Source organism: Octopus bimaculoides, chromosome 3, assembly GCF_046866305.1.
Source record: "Octopus bimaculoides isolate indiv1 chromosome 3, ASM4686630v1, whole genome shotgun sequence".
NCBI lineage: Eukaryota > Metazoa > Mollusca > Cephalopoda > Octopoda > Octopodidae > Octopus > Octopus bimaculoides.
This window is the reverse complement of record NC_142930.1, coordinates 46667269-46691618: the sequence shown is the minus strand read 5'-3', so window position 1 is coordinate 46691618 and position 24350 is coordinate 46667269. Positions and strand designations below refer to the sequence as shown.

At 36.9% G+C, this 24350-nt stretch overlaps 1 protein-coding gene across 7 annotated transcripts in view; it reads right to left on the bottom strand.

Annotated features, from left to right (window-relative positions):
• LOC106870145 (organic cation transporter-like protein) overlaps positions 1-24350 on the bottom strand; it is a 62269-nt gene that overhangs the window by 9160 nt on the left and 28759 nt on the right. For all 7 annotated transcript variants that reach the window (XM_089348925.1, XM_014916144.2, XM_089348924.1 and 4 more), the window contains 6 exons: positions 23008-23113; positions 17895-18246; positions 16199-16430; positions 13013-13202; positions 9702-9834; positions 8278-8540 (listed from right to left, as the gene is read on the bottom strand). In XM_089348925.1, the coding sequence (XP_089205051.1) occupies positions 8278-8540; positions 9702-9834; positions 13013-13202; positions 16199-16430; positions 17895-18224 (1148 nt within the window). In that variant the 5' untranslated portion in view covers positions 18225-18246; positions 23008-23113. The remainder of the gene's footprint in view (positions 1-8277; positions 8541-9701; positions 9835-13012; positions 13203-16198; positions 16431-17894; positions 18247-23007; positions 23114-24350) is intronic.

The window sequence follows — 24350 nt, the reverse complement described above, 5'->3', positions numbered from 1 at the left end:
TTTATATTATAGGTATATATATATACATACATATACAAATATATACATGTACATATATATGCACATACACACACACACACATATACATATATATATTATTACAAATATATAAATACATATATATACATACATATATATACATACATTTATACATATATATATACATACACATATATACATACATATATATACATACATATATATACACATATATATACATACATATATAACTAATTTAGAGACAAACCACCACTCTACAACTCAGTCAACTACGAACCCGTTGAAAACCATGCTGTGAGGCATATACCATATCAATATTTATCTAAGATTTTAATCTAAAATTTTAATAATTTTAATAATATATAATATATCATACAAAGAAATATTCATCATAAAAATATTAATTTAAAAATCAAATAAATTATAAATAGGACAGTAAAAATTAATACAATAATATAATGTGTGAAAGTATAAATGTATAAAAGTCTGTGCTAGTACATAGACTACGCGCGTTTCATGGCTGAAATGGGACTATATAAAATCATAAGCAAATTCTATACAAGTTCATTAGAACATGGAAATGATTTTACTCCCAAAATCAGTCACTTTTCAGGTCAAATTCCTTTAAAAAAATACCTAAAATCATTCAAGAATAAACATAAACATGAGAAATAAAAATATATATAAAGAGACAAAACCTGTAAACTAATCCCTACATTAACGGTATTAATATAATTATTAAGAGTTACAATCTAAAAATATTGAAAAAGAGTATTATAGTGAACAAGGTTAAATCATTATGGAAGAAGTAAATAATAGTAGAAAAATGTGTTAGTGTATAAAGTTAATAAGAAACGTATGTCAATATTATTTAGAAAATTAAAATTAGAAAACATGACTTATCTGCCGGTGAGTTACTGTAGATTAAACCAAAATGAGTGTACTATAGAATTTATACTGAAAGGTCATGTGATAAATATGGCGTCTATTACCCAGAGGTAAATGTGTATTATAATTACTAAAATAATAACGAAAATATCGAAAAAGAAAATTTACCTAAAATCAAAAGTTTATTGAAGATTAAAAATACTAAAATACTTAAAACTCTCAGATTTACGCAGAATAGTAACTATACCACATACGAAAATTATATATTATGTAAATAATGCTATGAAACATTGTAAAAGACTGCTCATATTATCGTTGAATACTTTATAGTCAAAGGTAGTTATATGTTCTAATTTTGTATAATATTGTGATGATTAAAGTGTATTCTAAAGCTAATTTGATGTATTTAGCACTACTGATCATAACTATAAGTTGGTGCTTTATCCTAGGTTTAAATAAAACAATTAGTTATTTAAACTTATTATATAAGTAGTTTAATTTATGTCTGCATTTAATATTACGCTCATCGTGGGAGTTAATCAATTTTTTATTAGCTAATAATATCTCTTTAAATTCGTTAGTACATAATAAGCAGAATTTATTCCCAGCTGGATGCCCTTCCTAACGCCAACCACTCAGAGAGTGTAGTGGGTGCTTTTACGTGTCACCCGCACGAAAACGGCCACGCTCGAAATGGTGTCTTTTATGTGCCACCCGCACAAGAGCCAGTCCAGGGGCACTGGCAACGATCTCGCTCGAAAACCCTACAAGGCCAGTCAGGTGGTACTGGCAATGGTCACGCTCAGGATGGTACATCTTATGTGCCACCCGCACAAGAGCCAGTCCAGGGGCACTGGCAACGATCTCACTTGGCTTGCCGGGTCTTCTCACGCACAGCACATTTCCAAAGGTCTCGGTCAGTAGTCATCGCCTCGGTGAGGCCTAATGTTCGAAAGTCTTGCCTCACCACCTCAGCCCAGGTCTTCCTGGGCCTACCTCTTCCACAGGTTCCCTCAACTGTTAGGGAGTGGCACTTTTTCACGCAGCTATCCTCATTCATTCTCACCACATGTCCAAACCAGCGCAATCGTCTCTCTTGCACACCACTACTGACGCTTCTTATGTTCAGCTTTTCTCTCAAGATACTTACACTCTGACGGGTATGCACATTTACATTACACATCCAGCGGAGCATACTGGCTTCATTCCTTGCGAGCTTACGCATGTCCTCAGCAGTCACAGCCCATGTTTCACTGCCATGTAGCATGGCTGTTCGTACACATGCGTCATACAGTCTGCCTTTTACCCTGAGTGAGAGTCCCTTTGTCGCCATATATATATATATATGTATATATATATATATATATATATATATATATATATACACATATATATACATACACACACACACACACACACACATACATATATATATATATATATATATATATATATATATATATATAGATATATATGTAGGTGTGTACATATATATATATATATATATATATATATATATATATATATATATATATATATATGTACACACCTACATATATATCTATATATACATACATATATGGGTACAGGACATCAAAAAAACCTGAACAAAATGAAAAATGACACCATAAAAAAACAAAAACATGGAAAATGAACCTTTGTTCGAATGAAAGAAACAAATAGAGAAACGAGACAAGTAACATAAAGAACAATCCCTTCATCGGTTGTCCCCTTGTTTTATCTACTCTGCATCAGCAAACATTAAGGCAAGGCAAATATCTCAAGTCATATACAATATTATTATAGAAAGAAATTAAAAATCTTACAGGAGAAAAAAATAGGAAAAATGGGAATAGTGTATATTAATAAGATGATGGAGTAAGAGATAATGAGATAGAAAGAAAGATGAAAAAAGAATCATAAAAGACCATAGTTCAAATTTCCGAAATTGGAGAAAGCAGAGCATGAGTCCTCAAGTGCAATCCTGCATAGATCCATGAATGTAAGTCCTTAGGTGCAATTCTGCGTATATCCTTGTGGGTCTTATATATCATCATCATCATCATCATCATCGTTTAACGTCCGCTTTCCATGCTAGCATGGGTTGGACGATTTGACTGAGGACTGGTGAAACAGGATGGCAACACCAGGCTCCAGTCTGATTTGGCAGAGTTTCTACAGCTGGATGCCCTTCCTAACGCCAACCACTCAGAGAGTGTAGTGGGTGCTTTTACGTGTCACCCGCACGAAAACGGCCACGCTCGAAATGGTGTCTTTTATGTGCCACCCGCACAAGCCAGTCCAGGGGCACTGGCAACGATCTCGCTCGAAAATCCTACAGGAGCCAGTCAGGCGGTACTGGCAACGGCCACGCTCAAAATGGTGCATCTCATGTGCCACCCGCACAAGAGCCAGTCCAGGGGCACTGGCAACGATCTTACTTGGCTTGCCGGGTCTTCTCACGCACAGCCCATTTCCAAAGGTCTCGGTCCGTAGTCATCGCCTCGGTGAGGCCCAATGTACGAAGGTCTTGCCTCACCACCTCAGCCCAGGTCTTCCTGGGCCTACCTCTTCCACGGGTTCCCTCAACTGTTAGGGTGTGGCACTTTTTCACGCAGCTATCCTCCTCCATTCTCACCACATGTCCATACCAGCGCAATCGTCTCTCTTGCACGCCACAACTGATGCTTCTAATGTTCAGCTTTTCTCTCAAGATACTTACACTCTGACGGGTATTCACATTGACATTACACATCCAACGGAGCATACTGGCTTCATTCCTTGCGAGCTTACGTATGTCCTCAGCAGTTACAGCCCATGTTTCACTGCCATGTAGCATGGTTGTTCGTACGCATGCGTCATACAGTCTGCCTTTTACTCTGAGTGAGAGTCCCTTTGTCGCCAGCAGGGGTAAGAGCTCTCTAAACTTTGCCCAGGCTATTCTTATTCTAGCAGCTACATTTCAGCGCACCCACCCCCACTACTAACTTGGTCGCCCAGATAGCGGAAGCTATCGACTACCTCTAGTTTTTCACCCTGGAATGAGATAGAAGTTGTTTCCTGTTTGTTTGCAGTCTTTATTGCACCTGAACATCTGCCACAAACAAAAACTAACTTGCTAGTTAACCTGCCTTTGATGTTGCTGCACCTCTTATGTGTCCATAGCTTGCACCGGGTACATCTTATAGAGTTACTACCTACTCCTTTTCTACATACTGAGCAGGGCCATCTACCTGAAGGGGTTTGTGTTTTATCTACCTTCCTACTTATTAGGATTTTGGTTTTAGCTAGGTTGACTCTAAGGCCCTTCAATTTTATATATATATATATATATACAAATACACACACACACATATACACATATATATTTACATATATATACACATATATATATACATATATACACACATATATATACACATAGTGAGAATTTACAAAAACGCAAAAGACAAAGATGGGTGTGTAAACAACAAAGAAATGTATTAGGCTAACGCTCAGGAAGTGAGAAAGTCTTTTATGTTTCGAGATATATATATATCATCATCATCATCATCATCGTTTAACGTCCGCTTTCCAGGCTAGCATGGGTTGGACGACTTGACTGAGGACTGGTGAAACCGGATGGCAACACCAGGCTCCAATCTAAATTTGGCAGTGTTTCTACAGCTGGATGCCCTTCCTAACGCCAACCACTCAGAGAGTGTAGTAGGTGCTTTTACGTGTCACCTGCACGAAGGCCAGTCAGGCGATACTGGCAACGGCCACGCTCGAAATGGTGTCTTATGTGCCACCCGCACAAGCCAGTCCAGGGGCACTGGCAACGATCTCGCTCGAAAATCCTACGGGAGCCAGTCAGGCGGTACTGACAACGGCCACGCTCAAAATGGTGCATCTCATGTGCCACCCGCACAAGAGCCAGTCCAGGGGCACTGGCAACGATCTTACTTGGCTTGCCGGGTCTTCTCACGCACAGCACATTTCCAAAGGTCTCGGTCAGTAGTCATCGCCTCGGTGAGGCCCAATGTACGAAGGTCTTGCCTCACCACCTCAGCCCAGGTCTTCCTGGGCCTACCTCTTCCACGGGTTCCCTCAACTGTTAGGGTGTGGCACTTTTTCACGCAGCTAACCTCATCCATTCTCACCACATGTCCATACCAGCGCAATCGTCTCTCTTGCACACCACAACTGATGCTTCTAATGTTCAGCTTTTCTCTCAAGATACTTACACTCTGACAGGTATTCACATTGACATTACACATCCAACGGAGCATACTGGCTTCATTCCTTGCGAACTTACATATGTCCTCAGCAGTTACAGCCCATGTTTCACTGCCATGTAGCATGGCTGTTCGTACGCATGCGTCATACAGTCTGCCTTTTACTCTGAGTGAGAGTCCCTTTGTCGCCAGCAGGGGTAAGAGCTCTCTAAACTTTGCCCAGGCTATTCTTATTCTAGCAGCTACACTTTCAGCACACCCACCCCCACTACTAACTTGGTCGCCCAGATAGCGGAAGCTATCGACTACCTCTAGTTTTTCACCCTGGAATGAGATAGAAGTTGTTTCCTGTTTGTTTACAGTCTTTATTGCACCTGAACATCTGCCACAAACAAAAACTAACTTCCTAGTTAACCTGCCTTTGATGTTGCTGCACCTCTTATGTGTCCATAGCTTGCACCGGGTACATCTTATAGAGTTACTACCTACTCCTTTTCTACATACTGAGCAGGGCCATCTACCTGAAGGGGTTTGTGTTTTATCTACCTTCCTACTTATTAGGATTTTGGTTTTAGCTAGGTTGACTCTAAGGCCCTTCAATTCTAGACCTTGCTTCCACACCTGAAACTTCTCCTCTAGTTCTGATAGTGACTCCGCAATTAGGGCAAGGTCATCAGCATAGAGGAGCTCCCAGGGGCAACCTGTCTTGAACTCCTCTGTGATTGCCTGGAGGACTATGATAAATAAGAGGGGGCTGAGGACGGAACCTTGGTGTACCCCTACCTCTACCCGGAATTCATTGCTGTACTCATTTCCAACCCTCACCTTACTGGCAGCATCTCTGTACATGGCTCGCACAGCTCTCACTAACCATTCTTCTATCCCAAGTTTCCTCATTGACCACCAGATAAGGGATCGGGGGACCCTGTCAAAGGCTTTCTCCATGTCAACGAAAGCCAGGTACAGAGGTTTATCCTTAGCTAGGTATTTCTCCTGCAGCTGTCTCACTAGAAATAAGGCATCAGTAGTGCTTTTACCTGGCACGAACCCAAACTGCATCTCATCTAAATTGATTCGCTCCCTAATCAGTTGGGCTATGACCCTCTCTGTAACTTTCATAACCTGATCTAACAGCTTGATGCCTCTGTAATTATTTGTATATAAAGTGTCACCTTTACCTTTGTAGCAGTTGACTATGATGCTGCTACACCAGTCATTGGGTATGACTCTTTCGTGTATCACCTGGTTCGTAATACGGGTGACTAGGCTATAGCCAACACTGCCAGATATTTTGAGCATCTCTGCAGTGATTCCTGATGGGCCGGGGGCTTTCCCGGTCTTCATACTCTTAATTGCTTTATCTACCCTGGTACTATCAACTCGGATAGCTGGTCCCTCTATTGGGTCGACATACGGCAGGCTCTCTTCCTCCCATTCATTCTCTTTATTAAGCAATCTATCGTAGTGGCATCTCCAGACCTCTTTCTTTGCATCCTCATTTAGCGCAAGTGTACCATCATCCATGCGAATACATTTCTCTCCTACAACATCACTATTCTCTCTCCTACACTGTCTTGCAACACAAAATACCTCGAGTCTTTGGTCCTCACGGCGCAGAACATTGGCAAATCTTTTCTTATCTATATATATATATATATATATATATATATATTTACACACACACACAAATATACATATATATATATATACATACACGTATATACATACATATATATATACATACATATATACATATACATAACTACATATATATACATACACAGATATATACATACATATATATATATATATACATACCTACATAGATATACATACACATATATATACATACACACACACACACACATATATATACGAGACAGGCAACATAAAAAACATTCCCTTCGTCAGTTGTGCCCTGTTTTATCTACTCCGCGTTTTGTACAACTTATGTACAACAAGCACCAATGAAGAAACCTCCACACAGTTAGTCAACTTGCTAAAAATAACAGCCACACTTTCCTCAGAAATCACTTCACCATCTTAAAATAGGGAAGGTCAGTAGATAATGTAACCTTAGATACCCTCTGCAAAACTGCACTAACATAATAAATTTAATATTGATTATAATCGTCATCATCTTCATTTTTATGTGTTTTTATGCACTCCTTGCTAATATCATTTAGGTGGATCTACTCCAACACAGTGCCATGCTAATTTTTGCCTCATTCATCGTCTCTTTTGTGAAGCCTACACCCAAAGACCAGACATTGCAGTTCAACCAACGAGGGTGCTATCTTTCTCTCTATCCCCTCTCTTTTTCTATCTATCTATCTATCTATCTATCTATCTATCTCCAGCTCATTTTTCTGATTTTGCAGTCTCTCATAGTAGCATTTTAATACTTTTTTTTCCTTCTCAGCATTAGTGCTAAAAAATGTGCTACTAGCATTTTGTGCTCTTTTCTCACCAACAATGTCTTGTTTCATAGAGATCCCTTCATTGTAATACATGCTAAATTTCTCACTGAAATCATTGCTAATTCCTCAGGATACTTTGCAGTATATGGTTTGTACAAACAGCTCTCACAAATCATATTAATAAAAATGATTTCTAACTCTAGCACAAAGCTAGATAGGAGGTATATAGACAATTAAATCAACCTCAGTACTTGACAGATCCTTATTTTACTTACTCTGGTATATAAGGTAAAGTTAATCTTTACTTTTATATTTAAATAATAATAATGTAAAGGGAGGAAACTAAAAGCAGTTCTGTCCACTGCCTTACCAGTTCTGTCAATCCAGCATCTTTACAATGACAATAATAATTATAATATCAATATTGATTTAAAATTTTGACACAGAGCAGCATTTTCAGGGAAGGGGATAAGACGATTACATCAACTCCAGTATCGAACTGGCACTTATTTTATCAATCTCGAAAGGATGAAAGGCAAAGTCAACCTTGGCAGAATGTAAAGATGGATGAAATGCAACTAAGTATTTCGCCAGTGTGCTAACAATTCTGCCAGCTCACTGCCTTAATAATATTTATAATATTGATATTGATATTCTTTTCTGATAAGATATTATTAATAATTATAAAATTGATGAAAAAAAAAAGGGGGGGGGGGGGGGTCAAAAAGAAAGAAAAGAAGAGATTAACTCACTTGTTATTAACGATAATGACGAATAAGAGAGCTGGCAGCTCAACAATCCCTGATAGGAAAAGGTTGATGTAACGATCTCCATGAAGACTTTTGGTGTTGAAGAGTAATCCATAGTACACACTACAGCACACAAACCATCCAAACATTAGAATTAAAGTGAATTTACAATTTTCAATACTGTTAAAAAGATGCCAGTAAGAATATGTTGTTTGTCCTTTCTTCACATTCATTGTATTCGTGACATGTTCATTATTACCATCTTCCTGTAAACAGAAATATCATCAGCAGCAGTAGCAGCTACCTTCCAAGCTTCATACTGAATGGTAGCACAAGATTTCAGATACTGAGATCCTCAATCATACAACAGTACCCATCAACCACAGTCCCCATGTGAAGACCAGCTGCACTGGCTTGGTCACTCATTGCCAGATTGGTTGACAAATGACTTTCAGAATGGTATTTCTGTAGTGAATTAGTAAAAGGGGAATATTCACTAAATGGACAATGTAAACACTACAAGGAAACTTTCAAGGCCTCCCATAAGACATTTCAGCATTAATCCAGAGTCATGGGGAGATCTACTGTTAAAACAAGTTAAAGGGAATAATTAACCCACTTTAAGGCAGCGAGCTGGCAGAATTATTAGCATTCCAGGCAAAATGCTTAATGGCATTTCGTCTGCCTTCAAATTCTGAGTTCAAATTTTGAGGTTGACTTTGCCTTTCATCCTTTCAAGGTCAATAAAGTAAGTACCAGTTGAACACTGGGATTGATGTAATCAACTTAGCACCTCCCCACAAACTGCTGGCCTTGTGTCAAAATTTGAAATCAATATTTATCCCTACTTAAACATGCATGTTCTCTTAGAACAAACTATTCTGCAGGAGTTAAATCTCTGCTAACTCCAGCACCAAGACTACCAGATTGTGTGATTTCAACCTTGTTTAGTCTTGTCAATGATAGACACTCAACTCTAGAGGCAGCAGCAATTCATCTCCCCACCATAGATTGACAGTACCAGAACAGGCCCTGGTGTCTTAAACAAGTTAAAGTTTCAAGACTGAGAAAGTCCAGAACTGCAGACATACTGGCAAAAATGGATTTGTCAGCCACTCCTGGACACATCCATGAGTGATGTCATTACCATTATGCATACAGAAAGAACAAGGATTTGTTGGAATAATTGTTTATGTCACTCAACCAATTAGTAAGGTTATAGAACCAGATTTTTGTTCATTCAAGCAAACTAGAGTGAAAGAATGCTTAGGTAAAATAGTTGTTAAGATCTGAACTCACCATGTGATTATTAGTCCAGCACCTTTACAACCTCACAATTATACTATCTTATGGGTATATATATATCCTCATTTTGATAATGCTATATACTTCAGGATGGCCACAAAAGAATGGAGAAACAAATTTACCTGAATAAATAATTGAAGTTTAGCAAAGTCTGGGATAGGTCTTTTATTAACTTGTGCCATATCTGTTATGATTCTTTTCATTTCTTCATGTTTTCCTTTAGTTAGAAGCCAACGAGGGCTTTCAGCTACAAACCTGGAAAATATACAGTTTGGTTGTGATAAGGTATGTGGAAGCAAGTACATATTTTAGAAAGAAGTATTTGGGGAGTTATGGGCTAGTATTTGAGGGAGTACATAGAGGAATTGCTGAAATTATTAACTCCAGGATTAAACTTTTGAGCCATTATTGGCTTTCAGCCTGACTTGCTTCCTCTCTGTCAAGTCATCATCATCAACGCAATGATATAGTTATTTTCTATTGTTGTTCTTCCAGTTAAATCTCTTTTTGTTTTCAGTTTAGATCTGAACTTCACTTTTTATCCTTCTTGGATCTTTAGTAGAAAGTGGGTTATACATCTTTAGATTGTATACCTGACTTTCTACTAAAAAATTAAAGAAATAGACGGAACGCTGAACTCCAGACTAAACAACTTAAACAACATTTATTTACTTGGTAAAACATACATATCTTTAGTTATACATCTTTAGAGGTGAGAATAACTAGCTGTCGAGTATAAGACCGAAAGATGTACAGACAGCTTTTAAACATACGTCCATGCTCAATCGCTGGCCAGCTAGAAAGAGAATGAATTGAGTGGGAAACGCTTGCTTTATTAATTCTACGCATGCGTAAGACTACGCATGCGCAGGCGTTACTACAGATCAATATAATCAACTGTGCCCTTCTCAACAGATCCAAGGCTGAACCTATGATAAAACAATCTTTACTATTAATATATTATTTTATTTTACACTGTTTATATTTCTTTTCATTTTTGTTGTATCTCCGTTTTTTTTTTTGTTGTTTTTTATCAAATGAAGAATCTTGCAAACCAAATACAAAAACCAAATTTTCATCTTTTCTTAACTTAAAATTTACTCTTATTCAAATTTTACAAACTTCTTTTATTAATTTTCCATTTAATGTTATTTCTCATTTTTCTTTTCAAATACATATTCTGGAAAATAGCTGAGCCTAATGACGCCCCACCTCCACCTCCACACTTTTGTTTTTATGATTGATTGTCGAAATCTCTCTCTGCTTCGTTCTAAATCGTCGACGAATTAAAATGTATAGATCAGCAGATGTGTTGAGAGGAACGAAATACGGGAGTTACCTCCCTTGAACAATACTTCGGCTTTAAATCTCTGTTTTTTTTTTTTCAACTGCGCTAAGGCGGATTTGAGGACGAGTTACTTTTAACAACCTAACCCGATTATACATTGATATCTTTCATTTGTAGTGTTCCTGTCATATTTTTAACTAAGATGTTACACTACTGAGTTTAAAAACACAGTCTTAGGCGTTGCAACAGTGCCAGTAATTTTCAAAAAGGTGTTCTGCAAATCCATTTCTTTTGTTGCTATGAATTTACTGACAAGCCAACATTCGTGTATTTATATCCTTTTCTACCTCTAATTATTTATCTATCTATCTCAGTGTACAACAAGACTTGGCACAATGCAAATTGTTTTTAATGGTGAGAGTATAGTTGGTTGATTCAAGTAACTTCACCACATTTAAACGTTTGAGCAGCCATCTTTTTACCGTAAACCTTTAGAATATCGGTGAATTATCATTAAATATAACAATACTCTCTTTTACTCGTTTTACGCTTTTACTTGTTTCAGTCGTTTGACTGCGGCTATGCTGGAGCACCGCCTTTAGTCGAGAAAATCGACCCCAGGACTTATTCTTTGTAAGCCTAGTACTTATTCTATCGGTCTCTTTTTGCCGAACCGCTAAGTTACTCGGACGTAAACACACCAGCATCGGTTGTCAAGCGATGGTGGGGGGACAAACACGCATACATATATATACATATATACGACGGGCTTCTTCCAGTTTCCGTCTACCAAATTCACTCACAAGGCTTTGGTCGGCCCGAGGCTATAGTAGAAGACACTTGTCCAAGGTGCCACGCAGTGGGACTGAACCCGGAACCATGTGGTTGGTAAGCAAGCTACTTACCACTACTTTTATACCAAAAGTTTTTGCAGTGTCTGTGGGCAACCACTAAGTATACTTTTATTATAAATATGTTTAATCAAAGTCAAGACTTCACTTCATTAAAACAACACTCCACTTTCCACTTCCTCTATCAACAAGGTTTTAGAAAACCCTCCTCAATCCGACTCAACTCTTTAAGCACATTCATAACAACTCTATTCTTCAACACCAAAGTCTCCCTTCCTGTATCATTCGACTGTCCATTGTTGCCATCATACTGCACAGAAATCCTTACAAGAAATAGCCGTTTCTCATCACTCATTTCCAAGTATAATTTTAAACCATTTCATTCCAAATACAATGTCAAACAAATTTTTCACTGGTAATTTCACTTGTCTTCAGTCATCTCCACATCTCCTTTGCTATTAAAAGCGTCATCACTTTGCCAATAATCCAAACTTTCCTTAACATGTTATATTTCATACTCTCTCAAAATAGCTTTTACATCAGTTACTTCCTTCTCCTGGACTTCGAGGATATACACAAAGAAAAAATATTCACCTATTCTTAACCCACTCTCTTACCAGTTCAGGACAAAAAATTCTGATGGCCACCAGAATTATGCAAGCTGGTCAGTTTTTACCTCCTCAACCCCCATACATGTCAAAACATTTACGTAAAAAGCATTTATAGAACTTTTTTTTTTAGTTGTTCAATCCCAGGTCAACTGTGACTGGGTTATTTCAGACCAAAATAATTCTAGCTATAGCTATTCCATTCTTCCAATATGTTCTCTTATTTTTGAATGAGTAGAGTTTGGTTGCTATTTCTAGTAGGTCAGGTAACTGCACAGAGGGGATGATACAAGGAGCTGAGGTAGGAATACCAGAGAGAGAGAGAGAGAGAGATGGTGTTAATGAAATGAATGGACAAGAAAGCTTTGAATGTGAGAAAGTAAAGGGATTCAAAAAGAACTAATATGATGTGATGTTTCATTATACAAAAAGCAATATTATGCATTTTATCTAATAATACAAATAATACAATGGATTTGCAGTTATGGTACTCTAATTGCTGCTAGTTGTTGGATTATAGGCACCAAACCCTACTTCACAACTTGTCATGAAAACAATTGCTCTGACAAATAAAACAATCCTACTCATACAAATACGGAAAATCAGAAACTCAAAATTAGGTAAGGGAACACAGTTACAAAAAAAACAAAACATTTTTTGGTACCATGATTAAAATATCTACTCACCACCATGTTAATAGAAATGGAAAACCAAAACATGCTGATGAAATCGTTAAAATACGCCAGTCCCGAATTAAATATGCCCAGAGAGAGGTCAGACATATTCCTATTGCCCAGAATCCAACACAACCAACAACAGTTCGCCATTTTGGAACAATAAATTCCATAGGTAAAACGTAATTGCTGATCATTACACCTGTGGAATATACAAAATTTTATAGTCAGCTGATATAAAGTTATAATTTTTTCAATTAATAATCTTTAAAAATGAAAAAAATTTTATAACATCTCATATTTCAGCAACATAATGGATTTTGGTTTTGTGTTAATTCTCTTGAACAATTATGAAAATAAATATACATGTGAATATATGTGTGAGTTACTGAAAATAAATATGTGCATGTGAATATATGTGTAAATGTGAATGTATAAACTAGATGATGAGTCCTGTAAACCATAAGCTCATTTGGACACTGAAGTAATCATATACTATAACTAAAGGTTGTTATTTTCATTGTATACCTCCAAGTTAACCCTGACATAATTGTTGTTGGCACTCCGTCGCTTACAACGTCGAGGGTTCCAGTTAATTCGATCAACGGAACAGCCTGCTCGTGAAATTAACATGCAAGTGGCTGACCACTCCACAGACATGTGTACCCTTAACGTAGTTCTCGGGGATATTCAGCGTGACAGTGTGACAAGACTGACCCTTTGAATTACAGGCACAGTAAGAGTGAGAGAAAGTTGTGGTGAAAGAGTACAGCAGGGTTCACCACCATCCCCTGCTGGAGCCTCATGGAGCTTAAGGTGTTTTCGCTCAATAAACACTTACAACGCCCGGTCTGGGAATCGAAAGCGCGATCCCATGACCGCGAGTCCGCTGCCCTAACCACTGGGCCATTGCGCCTCCACCCTGACATAATAAACATCACCAAAAGAGTTCCAATTGAGACTATCTCATCTTGTATTTTGACATAGTGTATCAAAGACTACACTATCAAATGTCTTTCTTTTCTTTTTTTTAATAAGATACTCATTTGAAGTAGATTTGATTGTTACTTCTAGCAGGTTGAGAAACTATGTAGAAGCTCTTTGGTTGGTTCATGTATATGAATGTGGAAGAGGGGATTAGGATGTTGAACTCATAACATCAAGGGTTTTGATTCCTAGACTGGATAGCACATAGTGTCCTTGAGCAAGTCACTTCATTCACTAAGCTGAAAATGAGTATCAACTGAATGCTGGTGCAGTCTTTTCTCTCTCTCTCCTTCCAGCAGTCACATCCTGGATGTTTCACTGTGTCAAGCGTAAGAGGGATGAAAGAGTGTAGATATTTACTCCTGAATACACAACCTAAAACAATTTGAAAATGCATGGTACATGCAACCAGGTCATCCTCAATTCTGGGTAACTATTGAAGTTATATATATATATATATATATGTATATATATATATATATATATATATATATATATATTATTGGCCACACATTCTCAATGAATGTGCTTTGCTTGTTCACTGGAAGGCTGAGGTCTAGCGAAGTGGGGATGACTCCCTTAAAGTGCCAGGTGTTAAAACACCTGAAAGTCATAGACAGGCAAAACACCTTGTCCCAAACCCCATTCAGGAGTGATGGACATTGATGTTTCACCATTTTTGTGGCTTATCAACATCATGTTCCTGAACTGAACTGGAGGTGAACTGAATCACCAATCTTCGACTATATACAAATAGTGTAAAAACCATTTGCTAGTATGCCACATAAGAATAAATTCAAATATGATTCATGAATCAGAAGCAGCACTAGTGTTGAAAACATCATCAACCACATATATGTTTACAATAGTGCTGCTTCTAGTTCATATTTGAATATATATATATATATGAATGTGGTGTATGCCAGAGGGCTTGCAAATCCAATGGGGGTCTTAAAAGACATGTTAGGATCCACAATGAGCAGAACTTACCTGCAGATATTAGTAGTACAAATCAGAGGTGCAATCTGTGTGGGTGTTTTTTCAAAACATTGTCTGGTTTAAAAAGCCACATCAGACGCCATGAAAGGGGTAAGGTGTAGGTGCAGGAGGTGGTCAAACTCTGTGTAAGGAGTAGACTACCACTATATATATATATATATAGGGATCTTTTGTTTGGTTGCACTTCTTAAATATTTTAAATTGTGAAAATTTTCAAATCTGGTGTATTGATGATGTAATTTTTCACACTAAATCTCAGAGCCTAATTCACTTGTTCCAGAAAAATTTTTTTTTAAACTTTGATAATTTTTACCTAGTCAGAAAACAGGATTTGGATGCTGCCATTTTGAGCTTGACTGCAGTCATAAGACAACCAAGCAATAATGTCAACATTGCAATGATAGCACATGTTTTAAGAATCTAATAAGTGAAAAATGACCAAAAAATGAATAAACAACACATATTTTGTAGTTTTAAGCATTCAAGGGGTGGGTATCAAAAATGCAACGTAAAATATCCAAAAGAAGCAACAGAAAGGTACAAGCAGGAAAAGACAGCATAAAATATCAGTTTGTAAACACACACACATGGTTTTTCGTAAACAAGAGTTCCAACACTTGGCTTGTTACTAAGGAAACAAGCACCTATATATATATATATATATATATATATGTCTGTGGCTTTCAATTGGTTAAAATTATCCAAAATTTGCAAACTTCAAAACTGTTAACTGCTTATTTATTGATTTATGGCTAAAATGAATTTCATGTCAATAAGTAGTTTACAAAACTACATCAATACACTAAATTTGAAATCAATCGGAACAAAATTGAAGAAATTGAAAAGTGGCAGCCAAACAGAAGAGATTCATATTGATAAGTTGACCTGGTATAACTCATACCTTCCCACAAACTTATATACACAAAGGAATAGTTGAATTCATTATTGAAATCTAACAATTTGTACAATACTGCTACTGCTTAGAATGACAATTTACATCTCACTATGGTATCTAAGGTACTTATTTGCATCTAGATCCACAGGTTCATTTGAAAATAAAGTATTTAAGTATATTTGACACAATGCAGTTTTGCTGACAGGATATGAACACACCATGCTCTCTTCATGCTTTCGTATAAACTAAAAAAAAAAATATGAAAATGCAGAATAGCAAATTAAGCAAAAATAAATCAGAAGATAAGATAAACTTACAAGTGATGAAGGCACCAATGAAGACTCTGCATCCACAGTAAACTTGCCAAGACACAGTTAACCCACTAGCAATTTGGAATATTAATAATAAGAAGTAAGAGCCATAGAGAATTTTTTTCCGGCCAAAATAGTCTGAGAGTGGACCAGTGAGAAGACTGCCAAAAAGTAATCCAACCATGGTTAAGGTATTGATTAGAGTGATAGTATAACTTTGATCACAAACAAGATTCCACTGAAATAGGAAAGAAAAAACAAAGAGGAAAAAAAGCAGGCTTAAGCATAAAATAAGAAATATTGTTATTTATATTAAACAGCACATTTCTGTGATTACTGACATATTGTCACTGTTAATTAGTAACTCTTTACATAAAACAGCCGTGGAGGTACAATGGCCCAGTGGTTAGGGCAGCAGACTCACGGTCATAGGATCGCACTTTCGATTCCCAGACTGGGCCTTGTGAGTGTTTATTGAGCGAAAACACCTAAAGCTCCACAAGGCTCCGGCAGGGGATGGTGGTGAACCCTGCTGTACTCTTCCACCACAACTTTCTCTCTCTTACTTCCTGTTTCTGTTGTGCCTGTAATTCAAAGGGTCAGCCTTGTCACACTGTGTCACGCTGAATATCCCCGAGAATTACGTGTCTGTGGAGTGTTCAGCCACTTGCACGTTAATTTCACGAGCAGGCCGTTCCGTTGATCGGATCAACTGGAATGCTCGACGTCGTAAGCGACGGAGTGCCAACAACAACAACATAAAACAGCCACTGATGTTAACACACATGGTTATTTCTTCTACACATTGCTTTACATTGATACTAATTATTTATTCTTTTACACAGTAATCAGTTAATCCTAAACAATGAATCAGTTAATCATCAAATATAGTTCACACAGTGGAATACATTTCATACTGTGAAGAGAAGTATAATGTTTCGAGTAGAATCCTTTATCAAATAGAGAAGAAATGTTGACTTGTATTGAAGGATAAATAAATTAGGAAATGTTAGTCTTTTCCTCATCTTTCTCCCCGCATAAAATATATTCTACTGTCTGAACTCTTTGTTTTACTTTTTACCAACACAACACATCACTAGTTTCCATGAATCCTACTGATTTATTAATCCTTATACACACTGCTGTGAGGGTGCATGGCCTAGTGGTTAGGGTGTTGCACTCGTGGTTGTGAGATTGTGGTTTCAATTCCTGGCCCAGGTGGTGTGTTGTGTTTTTGAGCAAAACACTTCAGCCAAAATTGCTCTATGATCATTTTGATACATGACATGTGGTACACTGTGCATCTGTTCAGGCAACATTGATTTGATGGAGGGAGTGGACTAATGTACAGTTCAAACATTTGATCATCATAAACAAATCACTTGTGAAGGTTATTCAGCATGAAATTTTAGAACTATACGAAACTACCGTCATAAACACTGCTAAACCTTACACACATTACTATAAATCAGTTAGTCCTTAAACACACTGCTACTAATAAGCTAATCCTAATCCAAACAGCTATTAGTTAGTTGATTCTTATGTACACAGCTCTTAATTGGTTAATGCTTACACACATTTCTTTTAATGAGTTAATCTTTGCACATGCAGCTGCTAACGAGTTAATCCTTCCACATCACATTTCTCTGTTTACTGACAATCCATTGTCATTAATGAGTTAATGAATGAAAAGGATACATACCTCACTCACAATTGATGTGAATTCTGGATCAAATATAATTTTAGAACATTGTTCTTTCTGCAATAATGCATTGCAAGACAAGCTGAGCAGTTTGTCAGAACTGTTGCTATTTTCTCTTTGAGTGTTATTCCAATCAGTGATCATTGTTGTGTTTGTCCCTTCAGAGTAGTTAGCACTAACACAATGCCAATCCATCTTGGCATGTGTAAAAATGGGTAAAACCATTGCCAGCCCTGCTGATATTTCTAAAAGACTAACTAGTATAAATAGTCGTCTTTGATAGGGACCAAAGCCACGCAACTCTTCAAAGATTTGTTCATAACTAAACATTTCTGGATTCTCTCTCTTTCAGCTGCAAATAGGAGAAAAATAGGCTAACAAACATTTATGATCAAACAAAATACCTACAAAACAAATGGTTTAACTATGCAATAAACAAAGAAAAGACCACCACAGTAATCAAGCTTGTTTGAATCTAACACATTCTAGAACAATCTCACATTTATAAATGGTTTCAATAAACCCTTGAGTATAGTGCATATAATTAGGTATAAAACATATCTGTTTGAATTAGATATGATAGTTTATTTGCTTTGAGAGTAATATATGTAACATAGGTGAAAGAAGATGATATGAGAAGCACCCATGCTATTTTCCATAGATCATGGAGGACATGGAATGTTATCCAATGGAAGATGTGATGTACCTCTTTATACACTAATTATACTTTGGAAACCAGCAGACAAATATCTCATTTGTTATACAACTCACTAATCATATCTTGTCAGTACTTTTTTGTACGAATAAATATTAGTTTCTGTAAAGCTCGAAATGTGGTGTTATGAGATATTCTGCAGCAGGCAGTCATGAAAAAGTAGTCTCGGTGAGTATGGGTAAACATGAACGTTTGTGTAACTACCATGTTACACATGCAAATGTCCCTGGAATATCTCTTTGAAAACATAAACAAATCAGATAACAATGAAAATATTAATTTTACAATAACCAATAATGTGCTTTTCATGAAGCTTCAGCATGTAGTCTAGGTCAGTTACTGTGGGTCACGGGCCTTAATATTTTCTACTAATGGTGACTGCAGTTAGCTATGTGTCATATCCCCAAAATCAGGCCTGCATGTGTAGCTAGGATGCAATATAAATGTGAGGATGTCTTTAGAATTGTAATTTTAAAATAATCTATTATTGAATAAAAATTGTTGTTGTTGTTGTTGTTGGCACTCCGTTGCTTACGACGTCGAGGGTTCCAGTTGATCCGTCGTGAAATTAACATGCAAGTGGCTGAGCACTCCACAGACACATGTACCTTTAACATAGTTCTCGGGGATATTCAGCGTGACACAGTGTGACAAGGCTGACCCTTTGAATTACAGGCACAACAGAAACAGGAAGTATGAGTGAGAGAAAGTTGTGGTGGAAGAGTACAGCAGGGTTCATCACCATCTCCTGCCAGAGCCTCGTGGAGCTTTAGGTGTTTTCGCTCAATAAACACTCACAACGCCCGGTCTGGGAATCGAAAGCGCGATCCTATGACCACGAGTCCGCCGCCCTAACCACTGGGCCATTGCGCCTCCACTGAATAAAAATTATTCTGTGTTAAACAGTATAATCCTTTAATATAATTAGTGATATATCCCCATCCTTCTGCTGGTCTATCTCCTCCCCATTGCTAAATTACTTTCACTCTATCTGAAATACTGATAAGTCATTCAGTTAGCTAGATTAATCACTAACAGGTCTTTTAGTTAGCTGAATACCAAGTAGAAATGTATGTAAATTTGATTGTCCATCAATAAATTGCATATATATTTTACATATAGGCACAGGAGTGGCTGTGTGGTAAGTAGCTTGCTTACCAACCACATGGTTCTGGGTTCAGTCCCACTGCGTGGCACCTTGGGCAAGTGTCTTCTACTATAGCCTCGGGCCGACCAAAGCCTTGTGAGTGGATTTGGTAGATGGAAACTGAAAGAAGCCTGTCGTATATATGTATGTATATATATATATATATATATGTGTGTGTGTGTGTATATGTTTGTGTGTATATGTTTGACAACCGATGCTGGTGTGTTTACGTCCCCGTAACTTAGCGGTTTGGCAAAAGAGACCGATAGAATATGTACTAGGCTTACAAAGAATAAGTCCTGGGGTCGATTTGCTCGACTAAAGGCGGTGCTCCAGCATGGCTGCAGTCAAATGACTGAAACAAGTAAAAGAGTAAAGAGTATATGCATATTTCATTATTTAGGAATATCAATTTATTAAATAATGATAAAGAGGAATGTCTGTTTTATTCTATTATTCTCTTTCACTATAGTTTACTGCAAGTAATTAAATTTAGACTGAATATTTATCATGCATGGAAAATCAACAAGTATGCACTAGTTGCACAATATTGAACAATAATGTTATTGAATACATAACAATAGTATAACAAAAATCAGTATTTGGACACATTACTATATAATAATCATGTGATGTGTCTATAAAAGTTGTTTGTTTGTATGACTTTTTAACAGTTTGGTGTTGCAGTTATGTTTGTTTAGTGATGTGATTATAAAGCTGCTTGATGATGTAACAATATACTTACTTAATAGTGTGGCCTGACTATGTAGTGAAATTGTCATCACTTTAATGAGAAGTTTGTTGTGTCCCTAAAATAGCAGTCACTCACCATTTTAGCAGATACGTAAAGAAGGCTTTATCTCCATTTTTCCAGCATTTATTAATTTCACTAACAAAGGATAAAACTTCGTTTTGTATACTTGATTACTTGTAGCTTTATCCTCTTACTGTAGGCAAAGTAGGTTCCTAGCAACTCTTATTTTTAAGATGTTTGATTGATTCAAAGAGAAAAACAATTTAAACTAAGAGAACATCATGCTTGAATCAGAGGTCTATTACACTGTTAACTATTATGATGGTTCTTAAAATATCTTTTATCTTTAACTTGTTTCAGCCACTAGACTTCAGCTATACTGGGGCACCACCTTGAAGAATTTTTAGTTGAATGCATCAACCCCAGTACTAATTTTTTAAAAGCCTGATACTAATTCTATCAGTCTCTTTTGCCAAACCACTAAGTTACAGCACCAGTTGTCAAGAAGTGATGAGGGTGGGGGACAAACACAGATACAAAGATACGCACACATAGATATATTGTGTGGTTAGGAAGTTTGCTTCCCAGCTACATGGTTTTGGGTTCAGTCCCACCGCGTGGCACCTTGGGCAAGTGTCTTCTGCTATAGCCTCGAGCCGACCAAAGCTTTATGATTGAATTTGGTAGGCGGAAGTTACTGCTATGTGTGTATATGTCTGTGTATGTGCTTGCGCCTCTCTCCCAAAGAGAGAGAGAGGGATAACAAGCTTCTTTCAGTTTCTGTCAACCAAATCAATTCACAAAGCTTTGATTGGCCTAAGGCTACAGTAGAAGACACTTGCCCAGAGTGCCACACAGTAGGACTGAACTTCAAACCATGTGGCTGGAAAGCAAGCTTCTTACCACACAGCCATGCTTGCACCTATATTTTAAAATGTTGAGAGAAATTAACTGTAGTCAATTAATCTTTTTTGCTTCTTTCTATTTTGAAGTTTCTCTCTGATTTTTCGTTACTATGCAACATGATAATACAAGTGTGGATGGTGAGATCAATAACCCAGCAATTTGATACAAATACAGTAGCCACATTTGCTACAACACAGTTGTTTAGTGGTTTGACTATGTAGTTGCTTGATTGTAATGGAGTATATATTTTCCAGACACTAGATCATCATCATCATCATCATCATCATTTAACATCCATAAATAATGATGATGATGATCTGACACAATATCAACATAGTACTATTATGATATTGACCTGATATTACATTTTTCAAGTTATCACTGTACTTTAGAGAACCTTCCATACTTTCTAGTTTAGCTGAGCTGAATCTAACTCCTTCACCTGTTTTATTCGGTTCATCCTCATTCTATTATCCCCTACTACTTGCCAGTATAGCTGTGAACTTATGTTAAGGTAATATACAGTTGACTAAGTGAGACAAGCAAAGAGTGTTGTAGAAGTAGTCCAACAGCTTGATGGTAGACCAGTGATTTTTTTGAGAAACATTTTCATAATTATTTCAACATAGGCGCAGGAGTGGCTCTGTGGTAAGTAGCTTGCTTACCAACCACATGGTTCTGGGTTCAGTCCCACTGCGTGGCACCGTGGGCAAGTGTCTTCTACTATAGCCTCGGGCCGACCAAAGCCTTGTGAGTGGATTTGGTAGACAGAAACTGAAAAAAGCCCGTCATATATATGTATATATATATATATATGTGTGTGTGTGTCTGTGTTTGTCCCCCCAATATCGCTTGACAACCGATGCTGGTGTGTTTGCGTCCTTGTAACTTAGTGATTTGACAAAAGACACCGATAGAGTAAGTACTAGGCTTACAAAGAATAAGTCCCAGGGTCGATTTCCTCAACTAAAGGCGGTGCTCCAGCATGGCCACAGTCAAAGGACTGAAACAAGCAAAGAGTATCCATGACTCTCCCAACCCGGCCCAAACCATATTTATGAGCCAACAAGGGAGCCTTCATGGAGTGAGCAAATTTACCTGAAATCATACCCTATTGTCTTAAATAAGGCATGATATTCCTGAATGGAATCTCTTTCACTATAGTGTATTCAATCAAGGCCAGTTTGGGGCTAAGTAATAACATCCATTTCTATGTGAAGGAAATTTTGTGTGGTTAGTAATCCTGCTTCACTTAGCAGCCAAATTCCTTGTCATCTTTAAAATGAGATTTATACATTTTCAATATATCAAGTATTTCAGTATATTCTATAAAAATTGTGGTCCCCCTAAAAAAAAACATATTAACTAGCTTTTTCTTTACACAATATATAAAATAAGCAGGTACCAATAATATAATGAAGTCAATTCAACAAACTATAACCTACACCTCAACAAAACAGAAATATTCACAATGAGAACTACTCACATAAATAAATAAAACTGAGGACATTATGGAACAGTAGATTTTTTGTGGGGGAGGTGGGGGGGGGGGAAATAATAATGGTTAAATGAAAAGTTGGGATATTCATACCTGAGACAAGGATAGCAGTGGTGAATGTGAAGTGAAACAACTTCAACTGAGATTCAAAATTGCATCATGGCCTCCATATGCAAGGGACTTAACTTCCTCTTAGTTGCTGTAAAATTAAGATTATATCTTAGTATGCCAAGCCTTTTCATGTCACTTTAAAGTAGCAGTTTAGACCAAGAAAGTACTAATTAACAGTAATTATTGTCAAAAATATAAAACAGAGACAAAAAACACTGAAGATAATTATTTATTTCCTAAATAATTAACATAATAAATGACTTGGGGAAATAAACTACATTTTAAGAAGTTTCCACATAAAGGATTATATATGAACTAAAATATATACGTGAACAAAGGAAAAAAAAAATAATGTTTTACTTTTTTTTTCTGTGTTAAAAATAAACAGTTTAAGTGATGATTAGATTAAATTCTTGTTTATACAATGAACAGGTTAACTTAGTATTTTTATGGTAAACACGGAAAATTCCTTTGTCATCAGTGGTGACTGATTAAACATATATTTACAAATTTCATTCCTGTCTCTCAAACTGCTACTACTATATTGGATTGCTTAATTGAAATTTATCATCACAGCACAAATCTGTATTCTAATATTTTTTTATGACAAAAATGCCAGATTAGTTTTACCATTAATTTAATCTATACACAACCAGTATGCAGGCTTTAATCTAAAGTCAATTCCTGAAAGTTTTGTCAATGCAGTACTTAGCAGAACCTTTAAAATAACAGTTTCTCAGGGACATATAAACATCTTCAAGGCACAGATGTGGTGGTGTGATAAGAAGCTTGCTTCCCAACCACATGGTCCCAGGTTCAGTCACACTGTGTAGCACTTTGGGCAATTATCTTCTACTACAGCCTCAGGCCAACCAAAGCTTTGTGAGTGGATTTGGTTGACAGAAACTGAAAGAAGCCCATTATATGTATGTATATTTGTGTGTCTGTGTTTGTCCCCCTACCATTGCTTGACAACCGATGTTGGTGTGCTTACATCTCCATAACTTGGCAGCTCAGCAAAAGAAACTAATAGAATAAGTACTAGGCTTTAAGGAATAACTCCTGGGGTTGATTTCTTCGACTAAAACTTTTTAAGGCAGTGCTCCAGCATGGCCACAGTCAAATGCATGAGACAAGTAAAAGAATACTAAAATACACACACACAGACTTACAAGTTCTAACATACTGAAACTAAATTTTCAAAATGATTACAATTTTATTAATCTCTATGAGATTTCTGCTGGCTGCATTAGTAATCAAATATTTAACCCTTTAGCACTCATATATATATACATATATATATGACAGGCTTCTTTCAGTTTCCA